Source organism: Phocoena sinus, chromosome 16 (genome assembly GCF_008692025.1).
Source record: "Phocoena sinus isolate mPhoSin1 chromosome 16, mPhoSin1.pri, whole genome shotgun sequence".
Lineage (NCBI taxonomy): Eukaryota > Metazoa > Chordata > Mammalia > Artiodactyla > Phocoenidae > Phocoena > Phocoena sinus.
In genome coordinates, this window is record NC_045778.1 from 38,902,503 (window position 1) to 38,927,128 (window position 24,626).

A 24,626-nucleotide genomic window follows, 5' to 3' on the forward strand; every position below is an offset into this window, starting at 1 on the left:
TGGTGATAACAACAAAAAAAATCTGACTTGAATGAAATAAAACTGCTATTGCCAGGTTATTTAAAGACTCAGTCTTTTTCTATAAAGTATGTCTCGGGGCTTCCCTGGTGGCGCAGTGGTTGAGAGTCGGCCTGCCGATGCAGGGGACACGGGTTTGTGCCCCAGTCCGGGAGGATCCCACATGCCGCGGAGCGGCTGGGCCCGTGAGCCATGGCTGCTGAGCCTGCGTGTCCAGAGCCTGTGCTCCGCAATGGGAGAGGCCACAGCAGGGAGAGGCCCGCGTACCGCAAAAAAAAAAAAAAAAAAAAATGTCTCATAAGGACTCTATATTGTACAAATAAATGTTTTTCCGTGTTGGTAATACTTACAACTAACTTAACCTATTCACATATACCAAGGCTTCACATCTTTAAAATTTCTCGTGCCTTTGAGGATGGGAAACTGAAGGTTAGTGCTATCCAAGTAAATGTAGAGAGTATCAGTTAGCCGTGGGCAATTTAAAAAGAGAAGATTTACTTATGTCCAGTGTTATCTTTTAAAAAGATCATATTTATAGATGATTTCTAAAGGTGAATGATCTAGCTCCTCCAGAAAAGTATTTGTGGGAATATAAACGTTATCATGGAAAAAAAGACTTCCCTAGTGGCACAGTGGTTAAGAATCTGCCTGCCAATGCAGGCGACACGGTCCGGGAAGATCCCACATGCTGCAGAGCAACTAAGCTCGTGTGCCACAACTACTGAGCCTGCGCTCTAGAGCCTGCAAGCCACAACTACTGAGCCTGTGCTCTAGAGCCTGCAAGCCACAACTACTGAGCCCACGTGCCGCAACTACTGAAGCCCATGCGCCTAAAGCCCATGCTCTGCAACGAGAAGCCACTGCAATGAGAAGCCCACGCACCACAACAAAGAGTAGCCCCTGCTTGCTGCAACTAGAGATAGCCCACGTGCAGCAACAAAGACCCAACGCAGCCAAAAATAAATAAATAAATATTTTAAAATGTTAAAAAAAAGGGAGCCTTTAAATATGTGTTAATGTACGATAATGGTTAAATACATTTACTTTTCATATGCTTCTCTCCAAACTTTTCATGTTTTTCTCTGCCATAACAAAATACCATGGACTGAGTGACTTAAATAATAGACATTAATTTTCTCACAGTTTTGGAGACTAGAAGTTCAAGATCAAGGTGTCAGCATGTTTGATTTCATTTGAGACCTCTCCTTGGCTTGCAGATGGTCACTTTCATGCTGTGCCCTCACATGATCTTTATTCTGTGGGTATGCACCCCTGTTTTTTTTTGTATGCCCTAATCTCCTCTTTTTATTAGGATACTAGTTAGATTGGATTAGGGCGCTCCCTGCCATCATTTTAACTTAATCACATCTCTATACATTCTGACCTACTGGGGTAAGGGCTTCAACATATGAATTGTGGGCGGGCTGGGGGGGGACCCATACCTACTGCTTATATAAATGTCTTCTAGTATCAATGACCATGTGACAAATTCACATACACATCTGATGAAAAGCTAAATATAAATCTTATTCTACTTGATATGCTGTGTAATAAAAACATCATGTGCTTGGAGACAATTGCTTTAAGGCAAGAGTTTAGAACAGCGAATGCAAGCTCACAATTAAAAGGTACCTAATATAATAAAAGATATTCCTCAGTAATATCAGGTGAAAGAGAAATTATATCTGTTGATATATCAAAGAATAGTCTTTTTGGATAGTTTTTGGAATCTGTAAGTTGAACTTTGGAAAATAGTGCATTTACTCTTCAAACTTTTATGAGATTCCTTTGAGAACTTCAAACATTAATATAACCTAATAAATTATATATTAAAAAAACATGTTTAACAGTAAATTAGATTCCTGAGTACATTAGAATATGATAATAAATGTAATTATATTTGAAATATCTACTAAGTTTTAAGTGTACTAAAGTCTTTCTGGATTATTTGGTTATTTTACTAACAATATGAGAGGCAAGGCGGTTGAGCTGGGATAAGCAGAGCACCACAGAGAGGCCATTCCTGTGGTAAGACCCAGGGAAAAGATGTGAAGATGATATACTGAACACCACACATGCCAATCCAAGGGCAGTCCCAGTCTGCCTGCAATGGTACACCTAGTCTGTCATTCCCAGAAGTCTGTGTAGGGATTGGCACATGGATAGTCATGCAAAACCACAACCTCATTATCTTAATAATGAACTTCATGACCAAATCCTACTCATGGAAGTTAAACAATGGTTTTCAGAACTGGGTCAGTCTTCTTGGCTGTGAGAGTAATTTGAGGAACTAAAGAAGACATCAACTGTTTTGGTAAGGCCCTATCTATCTAGAGAATAGACTTAGAACACTATGACAGTTTATTTACTATGGTTAACAGTAGTAAAAATTTAAACTAACAATAGGTCTGGCTCATTTTTCTATTTCTGTAACACAATGAAAAAAAAGAAAATGACTATAGGAGACAAAACTAAGTAGCACAGAAAACCACAGATTCCATCATAAATATGTCAAATAATTTATATGTCTTACCTATACGAGAACAACAGTGACTTGACTTTCATGGTTTATGTTTTAATCCTGATAAGCACACCTTGTAGAGAAAAATGTCATTGGGCAGGTCTGATAAAAACTTTCAGGGTTCATTCATTTCTATATGGTTTTACAATGATAATGTTCCAAAGCAACTAAATGTACTTGATGAGATAAATGCATGTGTGGGGCCTAATATCAAGCAACAGTCTATCTGGCATCAGTAATCAAACAATTACGAAATGGAAAGTACATCCTGTACAAGCTGACAGACACATTAAATCAGGAGAGCTGTGGGCAGACGTACTGACACTGCAAGAATTACCAGAAAACATTAATTTCAGCATTAATAAAATGGCAGTAAATAGATGACAGCTGCCAGATGAACTAAGAAATAAGGTTACTGGCCTTGTTAAGCTCGCGTCTGATTTTCTCAGGCATAAACTGGTCGAGGTAGCGTCTGAAGTGAAGGGCATCGATGGCGACGATTTCTGTGCCGCGCCGCTGCCAGTCGTCCCTGGGGCAGGACAGATGGGGGAAAATGAGGAATGGGGAAAGGCACTCATAAAATAAAACCCTCACAAGGGTCAGGTTTCTGAGACTTTGGCAGGGTTAATACATTACAAACAAACCAGTGGGTATATATCTCAGCAAATCAGGAGGGTAGAAAAACACCATTTTATTTTTAAATTCCAAGGGATACATATTGTGGACTGCCAGGCATTAAACAGTAAAGTGAAAAAATAGTACGTATTATAAACAGACACATCATTAACAATGAGTCTTAAAAGATTTTGGGGGCAAACGAAAGGAATTCAGTTCTTTGTTTTCCTCCAATACTAAAGACATGGCGTTTGTATCTCAACAAGAGCTCATTCCTCCTTTGTTCTGAAAGAACTGCTCTAAGTATTGAGTTTGTAACATCACCATTTATTGTCCAAGAACGAATCCCAAGAAGTCAAGTTCTGTAAAAAAATGTGTAATAATTCAGTACAAAATTCTACCTACTGTGCTCAGTTGCTGACTGGGCAAAACTATTTTTAAAAAGGCAAAGAAATCAAAGCAGACGATAACAATTTGCCCAAGGAGGCAGGAAAAACTGGCTGAGATGGTGATTCTAGAAATGTGAAATTCCAAATATTTCATCTCTTTATAAACATGCATATACTGATATGGCAGTCAACTTTTCACACTGAAGAATACCCACAGAAACCTTCATGTTAGTCTGTAAATAATTATCAGGAATTAAACATTCACATAGATAATTGTTGCAACCACATATTTTAACCAAAACAAAGGGAAAGAGACTAGGGACTGGACTTGAGATATTACAAAGATAAGGTTGTATGGCTACATGGGCAATAGCTGATTCTTTCTGCCACAATGGCTCTTTTGCATTGAAACACACATACATAGGCCACAGACATTTTCTGTAAAAATTTACCTCTGGTAAACCAACTTAGTGGGAAAGCAAAAATGTCAAAGTGTAAAAATATATTTCAATAAGAACTAGGAGATTGCAGCAGCAAAATTCAACATAGGTTCTGCTATCAACTGTTTGTGGCATCAGGCAAATTGTCCCAGCATAGGTTTCCCCCACTTAACCTAATCTCACAGAAAAGGTAAGGATAACTAAATAAGCTGTTTAAAGGCTTTAAGCTCTAATTAGTTCGACCTTGGAAGTTAATCTCCACTGGCTGCTTACAATTAGCAGCTGAGCTGTGCCTTTCTTCTTCTTGGTTTAGACATTTGGCTTTTCTCTGTTGTTCCCTTTGGTATATGGAGATGGTGATACTGTTTTAACTACTAACGAAACTGTACTACTGAATTTACGAAGAAAATTATATTTCTGAAATAAGGATAGATGGGAGACAGACTGTACCAGGGTCAAACCCACATTCCTTAGCTTTTGGTCATGAGATGCTAACGTCAGAAATGAACTCACCTTTCACTCCTGTCTTCATGGCTCCGGGCCCAACGGTATGTTTCGGCATAGCCTGTGTATTCACTGTACTGTTCAGTACCTGAAACAAATAATCTGCCACTATTAGTTTTGAGAAAAAAATTTCTTTTTGAATTTTATTTTTTTTTATACAGCAGGTTCTTATTAGTTATCTGTTTTATACATCTTAGTGTATGTATGTCAATCCCAATCTCCCAATTCATCCCACCACCACTGGCCCCAGAAAAAAATTTCTTAAGAACTGCACCTTCTAAAGGGTCTCTGTTAAGAAACAAACAAATAAAAAACTCCACTGGTCTTAATGACTTGTTATTACTTCCCATAAAGAAAAAAATGATGCCTTCAAATGCCACCGCAATTATCATACAGTGAATGAATGTCCCAATCAACAAAGAAAACAAAATGTCTGTCATACTCATTTCTTTCTTTTATGAGGAGTACATAAAGATTGTGTTTTATAAAAGTCCACTGTCGGGCTTCCCTGGTGGTGCAGCGGTTGAGAGTCTGCCTGCTGATGCAGGGGACACGGGTTCGTGCCCTGGTCCGGGAAGATCCCACATGCCGCGGAGAGGCTGGGCCTGTGAGCCATGGCTGCTGAGCCTGCGCGTCTGGAGCCTGTGCTCCGCAACGGGAGAGGCCACAACAGTGAGAGGCCCGCGTATCGCAAAAAAAAAAGTCCACTGTCTTCAATGTCAGTGATCAGATGGTTTTTTATTTGTGTTGTCGAAAAAATAAATTTTACATAAAAACATTCCCTAAGAAAAGTGTCAATAAATTTAAATTTAGGATTTGCCTATCAACAGGCAATGTACCTCAAAACTTTGTAAAACTATGATATTATGCCTGAGAAGACAGGGAGGGAAAAAAGCATAATTAACATTCATCTGATGAGAAGATGTACCAAGCTTGGCATATAACATAGATTTCTAATTCACTGGACCTAAACATATCAAAAGGGATGGTGTCAAAAGTGTTCTATTTAACTAAGTAAATAAGCTCATTCCCACTCCTATGGTCAACTCAATAATTACTTGACCTGATAAGAATCAACAAAACAGTAAAATTAAAAGCTGAAAACTTGAGCAAGATTATACTTTTCACATTAAAAAAAAAAAACAAGACAACATTGAGAACTAAGATTAATGATATTTTTAGTACAGTTGACTCTCAAACAAATGGGTTTGAACTTCACGGGTTCCCTTACACTGTAGATTTTTTTCAATCATAAATACTACAGTACTAGACAATCTGCAGTTAGTTGAATCCACAGAGGTGGTCCCCACAGATGATGGAAATGTGTATTCAAAGGGCTGACTGAAGTTATATATGCGTATAAGTTATATGTGAATTTTACGGTACTACGTTTCTCTTCAAAAGATACACTTCAGTGGGATTCCTACCAAAATGAATAAACTGAATCTAGTTATGAAAAAACACTGGGCAAACCCCCTCAAAGAGATATTCTACCAAGTAACTGGCTTCAATGTTTTAAAAATATCAAGGTGAACAAACACAAGTTTGAGAAACTGTCCCAGTTTAAAGGATACATGACAAGTCTATTCAAGGTGTGATCCTGGATTGGACTGTAGACTGGGTGGGGGGGAAAGCTACGAAAGATATAATTAAGATAATTGATAGAATATTGACTAGGGATTAGCTAATAGTATTTTATCAATGTTAAATTTCCCAATTATTTATTTATTTATTTTTTGCGGTATGCGGGCCTCTCGCTGTTGTGGCCTCTCCCGTTGCGAAGCACAGGCTCCGGACGCGCAGGCTCAGCGGCCATGGCTCACGGGCCCCGCCGCGCCGCCGCATGTGGGATCTCCCCAGACCGGGGCACAAACCTGTGTTCTCTGCATCGGCAGTCAGACTCTCAATCACTGCGCCACCGGGGAAGCCCAAATTTCCTAATTTTGATTAACTATGCTGTGCTAATGTAAGAGAATGTCCTAGTTCTTAGGAAATATACAATAAAATATTTGGGGTAAAAGGGCAGAATGTCTCCAATATACTCCTAGTTCAGGAAAAGAAAATAGAGAAAGAATGATGTAGCACATGGGGCAGAAATGTAAACTGGTGAATCTGGGTGAAAATTATATGGAAATTCCTTGTATTATTCTTGCAACTTTTCTGTAGATCTGAAAATTTTCATACATATACAAATATAGATATACAATATAAATATTAAATAAAGCTATGAAAAATACTATTCTATTTTTATAAATGATTAAAGTATTCCATAATAAAAACTTAAAAGATTTAAACTCAATACTAGAGTTTCTAGTCTATTACTGAGCACACTGTTTCTTAAAAATAATTTTTCAAAATTTTAAATAATTTACAGTTTAATTACTATAAATTCACCTAGTATTGGGGATAAGATAGTCTGCTACAAATCAAGAAAATAACTACAAAATTAATGTTGTTTCTGTCAGGCTTCCTTGACACTGTAAGTAGAGTTGGTTGTTCCTTCTTTGTGCTCCACAGTACTCTGCATACAGCATCAGCAGAGCAATTAACATATTAAATTGCAATCTGCAAATCAATTATATTTCTACACAGTATCAACGAGCAGTCAAAAACTGAAATTTTAAAACTACATTTACAATAACAAAAAATATGAAATACTTAGAGGTAAGTCTGAGAAAATGTAAAATAAGTATACAATAAAAAGTATGTAATATGACTGAGAGAAATTAAATGAGACCTAAATAAACATAGATACCTCATTCATGTGTCAAAGACTAAATATTGTTAAGAAGTCAAGTTTTCCCACATACAGATGGCCAACAGACACACGAAAAGATGCTCAACATTGCTAATTATAAGAGAAATGCAAATCAAAACTACAATGAGGTACCACCTCACAATAGTCAAAATGGCCATCATTAAAACGTCTACAAATAACAAATGCTGCAGAGGGTGTGGAAAAAAGGGAACCCTCTAACACTGTTGGTGGGAATGTAAATTGGTGCAGCCACTATGGAGAACAATATGGAAGTTCCTCAAAAAAAATAAAAATAGAGTTGCCATATGATCTAGCAATCCCATTCCTGGGCATATACCCAGACAAAACTATAATTCAAAATGATATATGCACCCCTATGTTCATAGCAGCACTATTTACAATAGCCAAGACATGAAAACAACCAAAATGTCCACTGACAGATGAATGGATAAAGAAGATGTGGTATGTATATATAGTCCATATATATATAATGGACTATTACTCAGCCATCAAAAAGAATGATATAATGCCATTTGCAGCAACATGGATGGACCTAGAGATTACCATACTAAGTGAAGTAAGTCAGAGAAAGACAAATACCATATGATATCACGTATATGTGGAATCTAAAATATGACACAAATGAACATATCTACAAAACAGAAACAGACTCTATGGAGAACAGACTGTAGTTGTCAAGGGGAAGGGAGGGTAGGAGAGGGAAGGAATGGGAGTTTGGGATTAGCAGAGGCAAACTATTATATGTAGGATGGATAAACAACAAGGTCCTATGGTATAGCACAGGGAACTATATTCAATATCCTCTGACAAACCATAATGGAAAAGAATATGAAAATATGTGTGTGTGTGTGTGTGTATAATTGAGTCACTTTGCCATACAGAAGAAATACAACATTGTAAATCAACTATACTTCAATAAATTTTTTTTAAAAGTCATCTTCCCAAATTGATCTATAGATTCAGAACAATCTTAATTAAAATTCAGCAACCCTTTTTGTAGATATTGAGAAACTCATTCTAAAATTCAACAAACAACTCTGAAGAAGAACAAAGTTAGAGGACTCACCTGCCTGATTTCAAGAATTATTATAAAGCTACAGTAATCAAACCAGAAAGAACCAAAAAAACCAAAAAAAACAAAAACCCAAATTAATAAATTGGACTTCAAAATTAGAAACTTCTGTTTTTCAAAAGTCATTGTTAAGATAATGAAAAGACATACTTCATATGTCTGATAAAAGACTTACCTAAAATGTATATAAAGCACTTCCAAACTCAAGAATAAAAAAACAAACAACCCAATTAAAACATAGGCAAAAAGATGGCTTCAGGAGCATAGCCATATGTCAAAACTTACCTAACTGCACACTTTAAATATATATGGTTTGTTGTATGTCAATTATACCTCAATAATCTGACTCCTTCACTAGACTGACAGCTTCTCAAGGGCAGGGATTATATATTATTAACATGTGTGCCTACATTAGCATCTTGTAATGCAAAAATATAGAAGCAGTTGAGTAAGTACTTGCTGCATAAACATAATTAAGGACCGAAACAGGAAGAACACTGAGGTTAAAATAATGAGTCTGGAAATACTTAATCTGGACTAAGTATTATATAATTGACATATTAAAAAATTCATTTACAAAGACAGTGTGGCATGGCAAAAAGAGCACCACACTGAGATTAAGAGTCACGAGGAACCCAAAGTGAATCCTTAAGTAACCAAATCTCATTGGACTTCATCTCAACGTCTAAAAATTAGGCTTGTCAATAATTCTTATATTGTTTACCCCATAGAATAGCTTGGAAAACCAAATAAGACGAGTTTAAAATCCTTCAATACCATACACAGGTTGGTATTGGTGTCATCAGACTTAACTTTGTAAGGGAGTAGAGAAACCAAAGATATATGACTCTATTTATGTGGGGTTTAAAAGACACGTGGTCTACTGGCCTGACTGGGAATAAAGACAGCCAGGAATAGTCCTGTTCTTTTGCTTTTTGCCCTGTGGTGGACAAGCCTCATTTTCCCTGTTTATTATTATTATTATTAATAATAATAATAGCGCCTACTCTGATCTCTTAATTATGAAAATAAACACCTCTTCTGTCTTTTGCAAAGTGGTTGAAAAATATAAAATATCAATGATCAACTTCTATTTCAAATTAGGATGCTTTTTGTCTTCTCTCCTAACAGAAACAAGGTTAGGTTTATTTCCTTCAGGTTTGGGAAATCAAAAATGCACATACAGATGCTTTTGCTCTAATATTAAATCCTGAGTTTTCTAAGTAAACATCTTTCAAAATTATGTTGTTTGTTCTGAAAAACAAATGCCCTTAGCTTGCTTTAAATTTAAATTTACTGATAAAGTTTTCTGAAAATGCAAAAGGTGAACAGTGATAACAGCAAAAAAGAGACAGGAGACAAAGACCTTTGTGATAGCTCTCTCTAGGGATATAGCCTTAAGACTTCATACTCAAAGACAAACCTTCACCTAAGTTAAAAACTTTTAAGGAACCCATTTAAATCTTTTCAAGAGCTCATTACAACCTTATGAGTTCTTAGACTTTATAGTAGTATGAAAAATTCTTATTGTCTTTTACTAGTAATGAAAGTTTATGATGAACACAGCAAAAAATATTTGGAGATTAAAGAAATTCTACTTACTAATGGGTTATGCCATTAGAAAGAAGATTTATACAAAGAACCTAGGGGTAAGACAGGAATAAAGACACAGACCTACTACAGGATGGACTTTGAGGATATGGGGAGGGGGGAGGGTAAGCTGTGACAAAGTGAGAGAGTGGCATGGACATATATACACAACCAAACGTAAAATAGATAGCTAGTGGGAAGCAGCCGCATAGCACAGGGAGATCAGCTCCATGCTTTGTGACCACCTAGAGGGGTGGGATAGGGAGTGTGGGAGGCAGGGAGATGCAAGAGGGAAGAGATATGTATCAGTTATGTATAACTGATTCACTTTGTTATAAAGCAGAAACTAACACACCATTGTAAAGCAATTATACTCCAATAAAGATGTAAAAAAAAAAGAACCATCTACCCCACTTTTATTAGTATCACTAAAACAGTGGTGATTATGCAGCAGAAAAAAACACTCTGGCCTTTCATTCCCATGATTAATAAAAATTAAGAAAAGCAAACTCCAACTTTATTTGGATCTTTCCCAATGAGCTGGTGTCATTTAGTAAGCACTGGGCTGTTTTTGTAGTGATGGGCACCTCTAGTGTTGTTAACTCTATGAAAGGTACCAGTACTATAAGCAATGGTGTCTGCTTTTGTCTTTTCTATCAGTTCTGCTGACACTCACAAAAGATTTAAGGACCTGTGGTGTTTGGGACGATTTGATTCACTAGAGGGCAGGTTTTATATTAAATGTGTCAACATTCTGCTCAGTAAGTTTCATGCCTAGGCATCTGCTTTATGTTCTCACCACACAGAAACAACAAAATAATCTCCCAGCAGCACAGTAACACCTTTTAGTATTGAAGCTTTTACTGGACGTTGTGAAGGAACACAAGAGAGGGGAAAAAAGGGGAAGATTGGAGTTTTAATTCTTTTCCTCAATCTATACTTACTGAAAGGTTTTAACTCGTGCCTGCTCCAGGGAGGATCACAGCAAGTAGAGGGATAACACTGTTTGGATAAAAGTATTTGCCTGTTTGCATGACCTGTTTCATATTCATTTAAAAGTCTGATACCAACCAGATGCCCCACAATGATGATAAATTTAATTTATTTCCAATTTCTCAAACTCTTCTACAGATTCAGGCAGCACAGTCACAGCCATTAACTCACTGAGCCTGGTTGAATCATTGAAGGAATGGAATTGATCAGGCAGATAGAGTGCAGTGCATAGTTAAGAGTCTCCTAAGAAGGGAGATGGCAGAAATCCAACATCAAGTAGATGATGAAATGGCCATTTCCATTAAGGGAACATCACATCACAGATATTAATTAGGAGGCACTATAATAGAGTTAAGTGGATATGGGGAAAAAATGCTGAGTTAAAGTCACCCCAGGTGTCCTTAGCCTGAGGTAATTACAGGTGTGAAGGTGAGTCATGGATCTGCAATTTTCCATCTATTTTGCAATGGCTGCAGGTTAAGTTAGAGACCAGATATAACTCCAGAGTGATGATGCTTTTTTAGATTGGGGACAAACTATCCTTAAAAAAGAAAAGAAGTCTAATGTTTTCCTTTTACTATTCCCAAGGAAATTACATCCTTTATTTACAGAAACATTAATGGGAGATGACAAGGGACTACTTCCCTAGTACAACATAAGTGAAACAAATGAGCTTTGAGTTAAAATGCCCTGCATTCTACCAACTTTTTAAATTCAAGAATGTAAATTCATCCTAAAAAATTGATGGGAGGGCTTCCCTGGTGGCGCAGTGGTTGAGAGTCCGCCTGCCGCTGCAGGGGACACGGGTTTGTGCCGCGGTCCGGGAAGATCCCACATGCCGCGGAGCGGCTGGGCCCATGAGCCATGGCTGCTGAGCCTGCGCATCCGCAGCCTGTGCTCCGCAACGGGAGAGGCCACAGCAGTGAGAGGCCCACGTACCGAAAAAAAAAAAAAAAAAAAAAAAAAAAATTGATGGTATATTTTGTTCTCAGTCTTCAATTCAAATCTAGCTTAACTGCTAAAAATTAAAACTCTTTTAAAGTATTATTTGATACACCCAAATGCTGGAGATGGTCACATTCCAGAACTTCAGTGCTCTCTAAAACAGTCTGAGATCAATATTCAAAGTATTCATTTGCCCAACAATGGATTTATGACAGTTTAATTTTTTTTTGTTCTGTAATTCCTTACACTCTTTTCTCCCCTAACAACTTCTAACTACACCCTTCTTATCTGCATACATAATAAACAACAAATGCAGATAGACAACCAATATGTGAGTTGAGACAATGCTGAGAATAAAAGGGTTTTATCTTTCTATTTCAGTACAGTTTGGATCACAACCTCAGAATTCTGGATGAAATACTTCAGGTTATTAACTTCAAATAGCTGCAGTTCTATCAAAGAAGAAATTCCTTTGCTGAAGTTCTTAACTTCCTACATAAACTCAAACAACAATTTTTACTTATCTCACCAAAACAGAAGAATCAAAAGGATATTATAAGAAATAATATAGGGTTATCTAAAAGATGTGGAATAACTCCTTGAAAGCCCTTTTATCCACAAGCACTTATAAAAGTTATGGACACATCAACAAAAACAATGGAGTAAAAATCTCAGAGAACTGTTTCCTCCATAAAAATAATAAGAACACTGGCAAAACTTGTAAGAATCATCTTTTTCTGAACTGTGGGAATTAACCAAAGGCTTGCAGCAGCCTGAGGAGTGTTTATTAAAGAAAAATTGGCTGAATATTGGTAAACACAGTGAGTTGTATGGTGTTTTAACTTGCCCTGTTCCTATTCCACTTTCCCAAGCTCCATAGTAGCCTTAGAAACCAACAGCCTGTAATCAAAGCAGCCTGGTTGTCACCATAGGGGGCAGAGAAGGGTTGAAGCTCTTTCAAAGCCCCATTCTCAGAGAACTGTAATCATCTGACCTGGCTGGTAGTTCCCTGGAAGAACTCACTCACAAGGCTGTCTTTATTTGACCAGACTTGGACTTTGTCCAGGGTGAAAAGCCTAATTCCCAGGGGTGTTTGTTGAAAACAATTATAGTCAATTGTTTAGTGTAGCTGCCTGAGGCATTAGATTACAGTTGGGGTAAATAGGCTAACCAAAAAGCTTCAGAGGAAAAGCTAAGGAATGAGAAGTACTTACGGGACTTTGAAAAGTATCCTCGGGAATCTAGACATCTACACACATGCCCATAGCTGTACACAGGCTCAAGAAAGACCTGAGAAGGTCCTAACCTCTCCCCTCACTCTGATCTTGAGGCTCTGTGTAAGCAGGAAGGAAGTGTCAACTGCCTGGTGGAGTGTTGAAGGTAAGCCCCAACATATACACAGAGCCCTTTGGCAAAGACTGACTTACTGGCTCTAGGCATTTAAGAAAATCTCTGTCCAATCATTAGGTAACTACTAATCTAACCAAGCAGAGACTTTAGTGGCTACACATGAAAAAGAACAGTCTTCACAGAACTAGATTAGGAAAGTCACTAAACAAACAGCAACAAAAACATACTCTGGGAAAAGGAGAAAATCTGACTTCAAGAGTTGCCCCATTTAAAATGTCCAGTTTTCAACAAAAAAATTGAGACATGCAAAGAAACGAGAAAGTAGGGTCCATACTCAGAGAAAAAAAGTATTCATTAGTAACTGACCCACCCTGAGGAACCCACCAGATTGGTGGACTTACTAAACAGAAACTTTAAGTCAGCTGTTTTACATCCATTAAAAAAAAACTAAAGGAAATTATGTCTAAAGAACTAAATGAAAATATGAGAATAATGCCTCACAAATACAGAATCTCAATAGAGATAAAAATTATTTTTAAAAAGAATCAAATAGAAATTCTATAGTTGAAAAGCATAATAACTGGAATAAAAATTTCACTGAGGGGATTAAAAAGCAGATTAGAGCAGACAGAAGAATCAGTGAACCTGACAATAGGTCGGTAGAAATTATCCAGTCTGAGAAACAAAAAGAATGAAGAAAAATGAACAGAGCTTCAGAGACCAATGGACATCACCAAATGTACCAACACATGCATAACAGGAGTCTCAGAAGGAGAGAAGAGAAAGGGACAGAAAGAATACTTGAAGAAATAATGGCCAAAAATTTACCAAATGTATCTAAACATTCAAGACATTCAATGAACCCAAACAGGATAAAGTTAAAGAGATCCACACCTATAGACATCATAAACAGTTGAAAGACAAAGAGGGAATCCTGAAAGCAAAACATAAGGGACAAAATTTAGATGCTCTCCTGAAGGTTGCCTACAAATGTATCTGAGATGTGTGGTCTCAGTCTTAATTCTGTCATGTACCTCTTTGGACATAAATTAGTTGAGTTATACGTTTGATAAAACTAACAGAGGATGGTTTTCATCCCATTGTAATCTTTGAAAATAACAATCAACCAAATTCTCCTACACTTAGCCTGTTAGTCTCCTATACTAATCTCAAAGCGGCAATAGATTCAAAGAGGAAACAAATCCTCCTTTGCAGAAAGAAAAAACATCAGCAACTGATGGCTGATTACGGCTTTTATATGGGAATGTTTTTGGTTTTTTTTGGGGGGGGGGGGTATGTTCTTTTAGGTACCTGAATAAAAGGCTTAACTTCCCTACAGTGGCTAATTAAGAGTTTCTTAAGAGTTATGAGTTAATCATCAACTTTTTTGGTAGCTTATACACAAGAAAACACTGTGACATAGTGATATTACAATCTAAAGAAACTTAAGAGAAAAAAATGTAAATCTTGATTAACAGGCCTAAAGTATAAATTTGACTATGTTTCCTTCTCTCCTCCACCCATAATAACTTAAATCAAAGAGAGGCACTATGATAATCACACTTTTTCTCTTAGGATTAGAAATTAGAATAAACATAAGGCTACTGATTTACTTCCCTTCTATAAAGCTCACTGTTGTACTGACTCTCTCCAAACACTGTAACTGTTTTTTATACTTACATAGCGTGTTCATACTGAAGTACAACAAATCACTTTGGAAATATAATGGAAGAATAATAATAGGATACATGCTCAAAGACATATCACTATCTTCTTTTTAAGGACACCATATCATAAAATTTCAAACTGGAGAGTAGTTTAATCATTTTTACCCTTGTTCCTCAGATAAAGATACCAAGAAAGAAAAGTGGGGATAAAATGTCTTACTCAAGATTATGAAAATGAAACTGTAACAATTTAATAAGAACAAGTATAAATTAATGAATTAAAATATTGGGACTAATGCCCACGGTAGAGAAAAGCTACTATCTGAGTGGCCTCTCGTCTTCATGATAGATCATCACAGATGGGAACACTACCCCATTGTCCAGACTTCTCAAAACTAACCTGTGATGATAAGACATTCATTGTGATCCAGCACCTCAGTGAAGAGCCGTGAAACAATCAACTCAGGGTTGATTAAAAAGCGGATTTCTTCTTGTACAAGTCCTGCACTGGTTACACCACCTCCAACAAAACGGTTTGCAAAATCCACCTATTTGGGAAAATGTGGCATGTTAAATGACAATTTAAAATACCTACATACATGATAAAGAAGTATACTCCCTCTAAGCTCTGATCTTCCTTTCCTTTCCCACATAAATCAATCCCCAAATTAGTAATCTTCCCAAGGAGAACAGATTGTGGTTGACTGCACCCTTTCCACCTCACTGCAGTTAAGATCTCTGAATATTTCTTTGGATTCCAAAATGTTAGAAGGAACATGGAAAATAGAGCTTTTAGGCAAAAGCCTCAGTGTAATTATATGGACTCTTGTTTATAAACCTTACCTGTGCTCCAAGGGCCACAAATCAAGGGAGGTTTTTATCTGGAAAGGTTTCAAGATCACTTCCCCACCACTCTCTACTCAATTTCCATTTATGTACTTCATATGACTTTAATATAATTATACAGGCATACCTCATTTTATTGCACTTCACTTTATTACACTTCACAGATATTGCATTTTTTACAAATTGAATGTTAATGGCAACCCTGCATCTAGCAAGGCTATTGGTGCCATTTTTCCAATAGCATTTTCTCACTTTGTGTCTCTGTGTCATATTTTGGTAATTCTTGCAATATTTCAAACCCTCCACCAGCAAAAAAGATTATGACCTGAAGGCTCAGATGATGGTTGGCATTTTTTTTAGCAATAAAGTACTTTTTAATTAGGCATGTACATTTTCTTAGACATAATGCTATTGGACACTTAAAAGACTATAGTATAGTATAAATGTAACTTTTATATGCACTGGGAAACCAAAAAAATTCATGTGACTCAGTTTTTTGCATTGGTCTGGAAACGAACACATGGTATCTCCAAACTATATAGCCTGTACCTTTCTTATATAATATGGAAATCAAACACTTGTCCTTAAAGGTTTGAAAAGTTTAGGATTTAACCTTTTTGGTAACTTTTTTCTTTTGTGAAAGAATAAAGGGATGAAAATTTCTTCCTTCTAAATTCAACTGCAAACCCCAAACTGCAAAAACATTACAAACTTTTTAAGAAAAATACACCTAAGGGGAAGAAAAATGAAGACAAAAAAAATCTAGTTTAACAACAAAGATTCAATAAATTAATATTTCCAATTTAGTTTAAAACTATATGTAAGTTTTCTATGGAGTACTATGATGGTATCCCCAAGCTCCTATTGATAAAGGTGAGTTACACAATCCTCAAGAGAAAGCAAACTCAACTTGCCAGAATTATTTGTTTGTCTTAAACTTACTATGCACTCCAATGTGTCCAACGGTATGCTAGGCTCTACGGGGCAATATGTAAGAAATAGTTTCTGACTTTGTCTTAGATTTTTCTATTTGGGGAGTTAGATTACACACATACACACAACTTGTGTACACATACAGTCATACACAACCTCTCCCGCCCCCTACCAGAATTTAGTAAGTAACGTAAGAGAGGCTTCTATACTATTTAGGAAAAACACAATCCTGTGTCTCTTCTTTACTCTCACACTACTGCCACACTCTCGACACTTCTGACACCAGATGTGTGGATTTTCCACACATCAAGCAATCCTGCAATACCGGCTAGGTGTCCTACAATCCAGTTCAGTTCTGACACTGTCTACCTGGAGTTAGTGAAAAATTCCACAGGCTAAGGATTCAGTCCTACAAGACTGCCCCAGTTCAGATGACAATCTCAAGTCCCAGGTTGTCACCTGTACTTCTAGTTGACTAGCTATAAATTGGGGTTCCCATGACCCCACCCGGGGCTTGACGATTTGCTAGACCAGCTCACAGAATTCAGGATAACACTTACTTACATTTACTGATTTATTAAAAAGGATGTAATAAAGGATACAGATGAACAGCCAGATGTAGAGACACACGGGGCAAGGTACGTGGGAAGGGGCACAGAGCTTCCACGCCCTTTCCAAGCAAGTCATCTCCCAGCACCTCCGCATGTTCACCAACCCCAAAGCTCTCCAAATCCTGTACTTCTGAAATTTTTATGGAAGCTTCATCACATTCTCATGACCGATCATTAACTGAGTCTCCAGTCCCTCTCCCCCTTTCCAAGAGGATGGAAGGTGGGGCAGAAAGTTCCAAACTTCTAATCATGGCTTAGTCTTTCTGGTGACCATCCCCATCCTGAAGCTACCCAGGAGCCCACCAAGAGCTGCATCATTAGAACAAAAGACATGTCTATCACTCAGGAAATTCCAAGGGGTTTAGGAGCTCTGAGTCAGGAACTGGGGTCGAAGACCAAATATTAGAACAAAAGATGCTCCTAGTGCTCTTACCACTCAGGAGATTACAAGGGTTTTAGAAGCTCTGTGACAAGAACAGGTTGTAGAGACTAATATATATATTTCCTATTATTTCACATATACTTTCAGACTATTGTCAAGTATGAGATTTCGTAAAACTTGTTTGTGATCTCTAAAGCAATTATAAGAAATAGTAACGTGAAGCCTGTTTTACAAAAGAGTAAAACAAGAATATGAATCTTCTGACACGTAAAAATATTATATGTGAAAAGAGAGAAATTAATAGAAGATAAAGTAGTCCTCTTTCACTACAGAAGAACTTACAAAATACTGAAAAATATGACTGGACAAGTTCTTGAAATGAGTTACCAAAGTGAATCATTTGGGTTTATATTCTGGCATAATAAATCAACACTAAAACTTTAGCTTATATAGAAAAATAATTTTGGTTAAACTAGTCCACTGATTAGAAATAGTTACCTACTACATATGAAGTCTTTATACACTGGGTGATTTATAGCTTAAATTGTTCAATTAAACAAGTATTGATGAACTATTATGCTGTGAACCATGGAATACAAAGATGAATAAGATGTGGTTCCTGGTTTCATAGCATTTACAGTCTAGATGGGAGTGAGGCACATAAGTAGAATGATAAGATGATTATTAAAGAACCTATTAGGATGTATTTGATACTTTTCAGATAATACAATTAACTAAAATTGGCGCATGGGGAGGATACAGGAGCGTTACAAAAGGATGTGTCGTATTCAATTGAGATTTTGCTGACAATCAGGCTAAGGGAATAGCTGCAAAAGGACACAGGAAAAACCAATGTAAAGAGCTGTATGAGGAGAGCGGTAAGCAGATTCCTCATGCCTGTCTGCAGTGTACAGTATGTGGAGAGTTAAGAGTTGGTAATGAGCTGGTCTGGGGTCCAAGAAATTTTTACTTAATTCTTAGGATTCTGGGAAAGATTCTAAGAAGAAAAGTAACAAACGTATCTGTGTTTTAGGAAGATAATTCAGACTAAAGTTTAAAGAATGAACTGGAAAAGTAAAAGCAGAAAGGCTGGCTAGGTAAATACTGAATAGTTTAGACAAGCACTACTAGGGCCTCAAATAGGTCAGTGGGGAAAGAAGTGAGACCCAGCAAGGAAATAAAATGGACAGCTCTTGAAAACTGATAGACTGGCTAAGTATCATGGTATTCGGAATACAAATGAGAAACAAAGGCCTGAGATCAGCTAAACTTAATTGTTACTGGAACAAGATACATAACTAAATTTAAAAGATAAGCTCTATCCAATCTATGTACTACTTGGAAATGATAAATGAAATATATTCAATGTGCATGCTACTGTTCATTCTTTGAATAAAAGGCCAACACTTATTACTTAAAAGGTATGCACAGAAACAAATACACTAAACTCAATATGCCTCTGAAAGCAGGGGTCTTTTAGAAAATCAGTTTCTACTACTTAAAAAAGTTCTTAATAAAAGGCTCTCTATTGCAGGTAAGAAATCTGTTCCAGTACATGAAAACAAGCATATGAGTGCTTCCTTATTTTTAGCCATTTTCTAACTCACTTTACTTTAAAGCTACCTGTTCAGCTTACTCAGTTCTGAATTATAACTTGATGAAAAGAGAGAAATGATAACACTCCTTAGAGAGGTTTTGTTGTTGTTGCCACTCAGCATAATGTAATTTATATGCTACACAAGGAGATTTGGAGCACTGCAATACAATATTCCCTGATCTCCTGGGGATACATGGCATGGGTAGGGAGAAAATAAATAGAAGCCTTTATGGTATTCTTTTAATCTACTGAGGTTTCACATTTCATCTATAATACATTCCAGGGAAGTGGGGAGAATCTCAACCTTGAATGTTGTTGAATAACTCCTTGCTGAATCGTACTGTAATGAAAGGTCAGCATTCCTGCGGTGCTAACCACCAGTAGCTTTGTTTATTTCATGTGTATTAAGCTTCCCTCAGTTAATCCAAGATGTTACTGTAGGAAAGAACCTTGTCAAGATGGAAATATGGGGGAAAAAGTGATAGTCATTCGAAACAAATTTTAGTCTTATTTCAAAGTTATTGTTTTAAATAGAAGAAAAAGGACTTATTAAATATAAATATTAAAAAAATTAAGTACAGGACAAATATTAATTCAGTTATCCTAATTATTTTTGTCTATAATTTTAATCACTGGGAGGTGATTTAAAACAAAACATGGTTTGCCTCTGAAAATTTTAAATACAAATATGTCTAAATAAAAGGCCATTCTAAAACAAATGTAGGCACTTAGAGCATACGTATATAATAAGTAGCCAAATGCAAATCAGTCTGGTCATTTTATAATAAAAATTAAGTTAATTACACAAATAGTCCATTATCAGGCAACTGCTTTAACTTCTGACCCTATATAAGCATTTAATAATGATCTAAGAAAAAAATCAGCTAGTCTCAGTATAAACAAGATGGCGTACAAGCTTCTTTCAAAGAAAATTAGGATTACAATGCTCTTCTAAATAAGAACACAAAACACTAACATTTCGTCTCTGATTAGTGATTTTTTTAAAAGATCACTATAAAGCAAAAGGAAAGCACATGTTCAGGCTAGGTGTTACAAGTTAAAGCTAGATACAGTGTTTTATTTGTTAACTCCTTTTTCCAAAATACTTTTTTTTACATAATGGCAGGAACATAGATTAATAACAAAGATTGACAGATGGACAAAATTACTTGCTCTAAAACAGGGAAGAGATGGCAAGTATATCTGGCTCATGTGCCTAAAACTATTACACATGGAGAGAGGACTTTCTTATCAATCTGTTTTAGATGTCTGCCTCCTAGACCCAAACAAAGTTGGTGACAGAAAAACATCTCAAGCCGGTCATTTTTTAGGGCAGAGCAAGAGCCTTTAAAGAAAGAGAACAAAACTGCCTGGTGACAGCTTGTCAAGACCATACCCTGGGAACTTCCACCACTGTCAATCTACAAGCTATATCTGAACCAAGAGGCCTGATGTTGTCCAGATCTTGTCCAGATCTTGGATTTTCTGTCAAAGGCTTTTTAAAGAGGCACACGTACGAAACAGAGAACGTATATCGGCAGATAAAAGTATTACCAAGGCTGTCAAGGTGATCTGTTTGGTGTTTTTCTCCATTCTGCTATTATGCTTCATTGCATTACATCAGCTTAGAAGATAAATAAACAGCTTTTCATATTTCCTTTGCTGTCGGAAGCTTGACAAGAGACAGTCGTCCCTTCCCCCCATGCCCCCACTGCTGTAATTCTCCTACCTGTAGCATGCCTTGACCATTTCCTTCTATGGTTCCTTCGTAAGTGACATGCAATCGAGTCAGGAGTTTTTCACATCTAGGATTTAAAAAGATATTTCCTTATTTATTTTTTTAATGGTAAGTATTTCACTACAGAAAAGTCTGAAAATACAGATTAACTATAAAAGAAAAATTGAAACTATTCCAAATCTCAAAAGTCAGAAACAGATGCTTATTTACTCAACATTCTTGGGATAGTCTCCCCAAATTTTCTTATTCAAATATATAAATACACATATTTAAATTAAAATGGGACAACATACTGTTTTGAAAATTGTTTTGCCACTACAAAATATCAGTTTCTCCTCTTTTTTAAAAATATTTTTATACAATTTTTAAAGGTTACTTTCCATTTACAGTTATTACAAAATATGGGCTACATTCCCCATGTTGTACAATACATCCTTGAGCCTATATAACACCCAACAGTGTGTACCTTCCACTGCTCCACACCCACCACCACCGGTAACCACTCCTTTGTTCCCCGTATCTGTGAGTATCCTTCTTGTTATACCCAGTAGTTTGTTGTATTTTTTAGATTCTACATGTAAGTGATATCATACAGTCTTTCTCTGACTTCTTTCACTTAGCATAATGCCCTCCCAGTCCATCCATGTTGATGTAAATGGCAAAATTTTGTTCTTTTTTTATGGCTGAGTAGTATTCTACCGTACATATATACTACACCTTCTTTATCCATTCATCTGTTGATGGACACTTAGGTTGCTTCCATATCTTGGCAACTATAAATAATGCTGCTAAGAACATTGGGGTGCATGTATCTTTTCGAATTATTTTTGGGATATATGCCCAGGAGTGGAATTACTGGGTCATATGGTCGTTCTATTTTCAGTTTTTTGAGAAACCTCCATACTGTTTTCCATAGTGGCTGTACCAGTTTAAGTTTCTCCTCTTTAAAAGTTGAAAAACTTCTCACAATATTTTTAAAAATTAAGATCTATGAAATTTTATTATTATGCTAGAGTTGGCAGCCTAAGGAAAAATATAGAAAAATTTTACAAAAAATTATATATGATTCTCAGAGGGGCTCTATTTTCACTAGTTTGGAAACCGTATATGTGTGTGGGGTGTCTTGATGAAAATACATGCTACAGAAATCCTGATCTATGGTATTTTTATATTGATAAAATTGATAGGTAAGTCTAGTACCTGTAAGTCACAATTATTTTCTTTCCTTTTCATAAACCATGGTCACTGAGGTGTTTATGGGGTTCTGATAAACCACCCCCAAATTTGGCATCTTGGCATAGTGGATATTTTAAGCTGAAGAAGTTTGAGAAAATGGCAGAAGCAGAAAGGTCACTCTGACCTCCTCCCCCTCTCCGCCTTCTTACCTGAAACAAGCCATAAAACCCTCACATGAGGGACCCTACCTATACCTGGAGGAAAGGAGCATTATTATCTCTGAAGACAAAAAGATGCCAAGAAGAATTCCAACAACCAGAACTTGCTGTTTCCCCCAGTTTACTTCAATCACCTCATACTCTTTTACATATCATATTCCTCCATGACTGTTTATTCTTCATCAAACCTAGCATAAAAGTACATAGATCTGTTTCTTTGGGTCTTCATTTCCTCATAAAGGCTCCTGTATCATGCAAAACTTATATAAAATAAATTTTTATGCTTTTCTCCTGTTAATCTTTCTCAGTTTAATTTTCATACCCAGCCAGGGACCCTAAGAGGATTGAGGAAAAACTTTTTCCTGCCCTACAGTGTTTACCTGCTTAAATCATATTTAAAAAAACAATTCCTTTTTATTAATAGCAGTTGATGATGACATTTTTTCCTTAAGATTTTTTTCTCCTGATTAATTACTGAATAAAAATAAATAAATTATAATAGAATGTAACAGATAGTAAACCCCTAACTTATACAGAGTGGCATGAATTTTTGGAGGGAGGGGAATTATATATTTTTTAAAACAATTATATTAAAAAAAAATTTAGCTGGGAAGCACTATTTATTTATTGGGATTTGCTTTTATCCTGGTATCAATGAGTCTAAATACATTTCTGGTAAAGCTCCAGTCCAACAGACTGAACTTACTCAGAAGGTAAAATAATTCAGTACAGATTCTGTTCTCAAAGCTTCATTTGTATTAACTTATTTAATCTTCACAACATCCCTATTACTATCTCCTTTTACAGATGGGAAAATAAAGCACAAAAAGCATTTAAGTAACCTGTCCAAGACTAGTAAACGAAGCAACAAAGATTTGAACCCAGAAAGCCTAAGGTAATGGTTCAAGCTCTTAACCAGTAAGCTATGCTTTTAGAAAAATTACTTTCTAAATCTCTTGGAGAAAGTTAGTACCATAAGTTTGATTTTTTTAACTTCCCTTTTTTGCAGCATCCTACTTTCCTAGCTATTTTATTCCAGGGGAGACTACCTGTGAGGATACTATTGAGAAGATAAAGAAGCATGATCCAGAAGTCTCATCTGCTGTCAACTATTCTCTGTGACTGTAGCTGTCACCTTATAGTACACTTCTCAAAATTAGGAAATTGCTAGAAACTATTTTTTTAAAATAAGCATCCTCCAACTTCCTAATAGGTTTCCCCTTCTGGCCCCAGCAAATTCTTCATACCACTGCCCCAGGAATCAAAGACAGATTATTCTGGTTCTCTGTGATTAACTAAGCCTGGCTAAGGTATTTATTGATAGTCACAGGGTTAACTATAATGCCAGAATCCTGAAACTCAGAAAAGCCTCTAACTTCCTGGCACCCATTTAGTCCCTTACTCTTGGGAATACCAACAATCCTCATCTCTTCTTCATCCTCTCTCTCTAAGTGAACACATGTTTCTGGTTCTGTGGAATCTGGGAGATGGATTTTAATTGCATTCTGCAACTCACTTAAGAAGCAGCTAAAACAAAAAAGAGATCAATGAAATAAAAAAAAAAAGTATGAAAAGTTTCAAGTTAAATTCTGCCTATTAAGGGGAATATCTAGATCTTATTTAAAGAGCAAAATTATCTTACTGACACAGCAGCCTCACCAATCTCTGCATTTTGACCTATCCCTTCTCTCCCAGATGGTGTACAAATAGGTGTCCTTTCACATTAGTGCCAAATGAATGCCAGATGCAGAGTAGAGATCCTGAGCTGAATTAAAAACAATCCCTCTGAATGATCTATAAAATCTACACAAAAGCAACATGAACAAAAACATCTGTGTTCCTATTAGAGACTAATAGAAGAGCTAAGAAAAGCAACCTTCTGTACTCTAATCTGGGCAGATAACACAGCAGATTGTTACTTTAGTTCTAGGCACCATATTTTAAGAGGGACCAATGGCCTAGGGTACATCAACAGCTGAGTTAAAGGGTTTACAATCCATATTATATGTGAAACAGAAGAAATGAGTAGTTTAGTATGGACTTGTGTGTATTGTTAGAGGTGGGGGTGGATCAAGAAAGCATTAAAATACATGAAGGAGGGTCAAATCTTAAAGAAAATTAGTTTTATTGATTGTAGTTCCAGAAGGAAGAACGAGGAATGGGATTTGGCAGGGTGGGGAGATTTTTGGAAGACAGACTTTTTTTAGTAAATGAAAGTATTAGACAATAACACAAGCAGCCA

At 36.4% G+C, this 24,626-nt stretch overlaps 1 protein-coding gene across 8 annotated transcripts in view; it reads right to left on the reverse strand.

The window, feature by feature from the left end:
• The window catches only part of PARG (poly(ADP-ribose) glycohydrolase), a 116,762-nt gene that overhangs the window by 21,133 nt on the left and 71,003 nt on the right, over nucleotides 1-24,626 (reverse strand). For all 8 annotated transcript variants that reach the window (XM_032608007.1, XM_032608013.1, XM_032608008.1 and 5 more), the window contains 4 exons: nucleotides 20,982-21,057; nucleotides 15,284-15,431; nucleotides 4,497-4,575; nucleotides 2,960-3,068 (listed from right to left, as the gene is read on the reverse strand). In XM_032608007.1, the coding sequence (XP_032463898.1) occupies nucleotides 2,960-3,068; nucleotides 4,497-4,575; nucleotides 15,284-15,431; nucleotides 20,982-21,057 (412 nt within the window). The remainder of the gene's footprint in view (nucleotides 1-2,959; nucleotides 3,069-4,496; nucleotides 4,576-15,283; nucleotides 15,432-20,981; nucleotides 21,058-24,626) is intronic.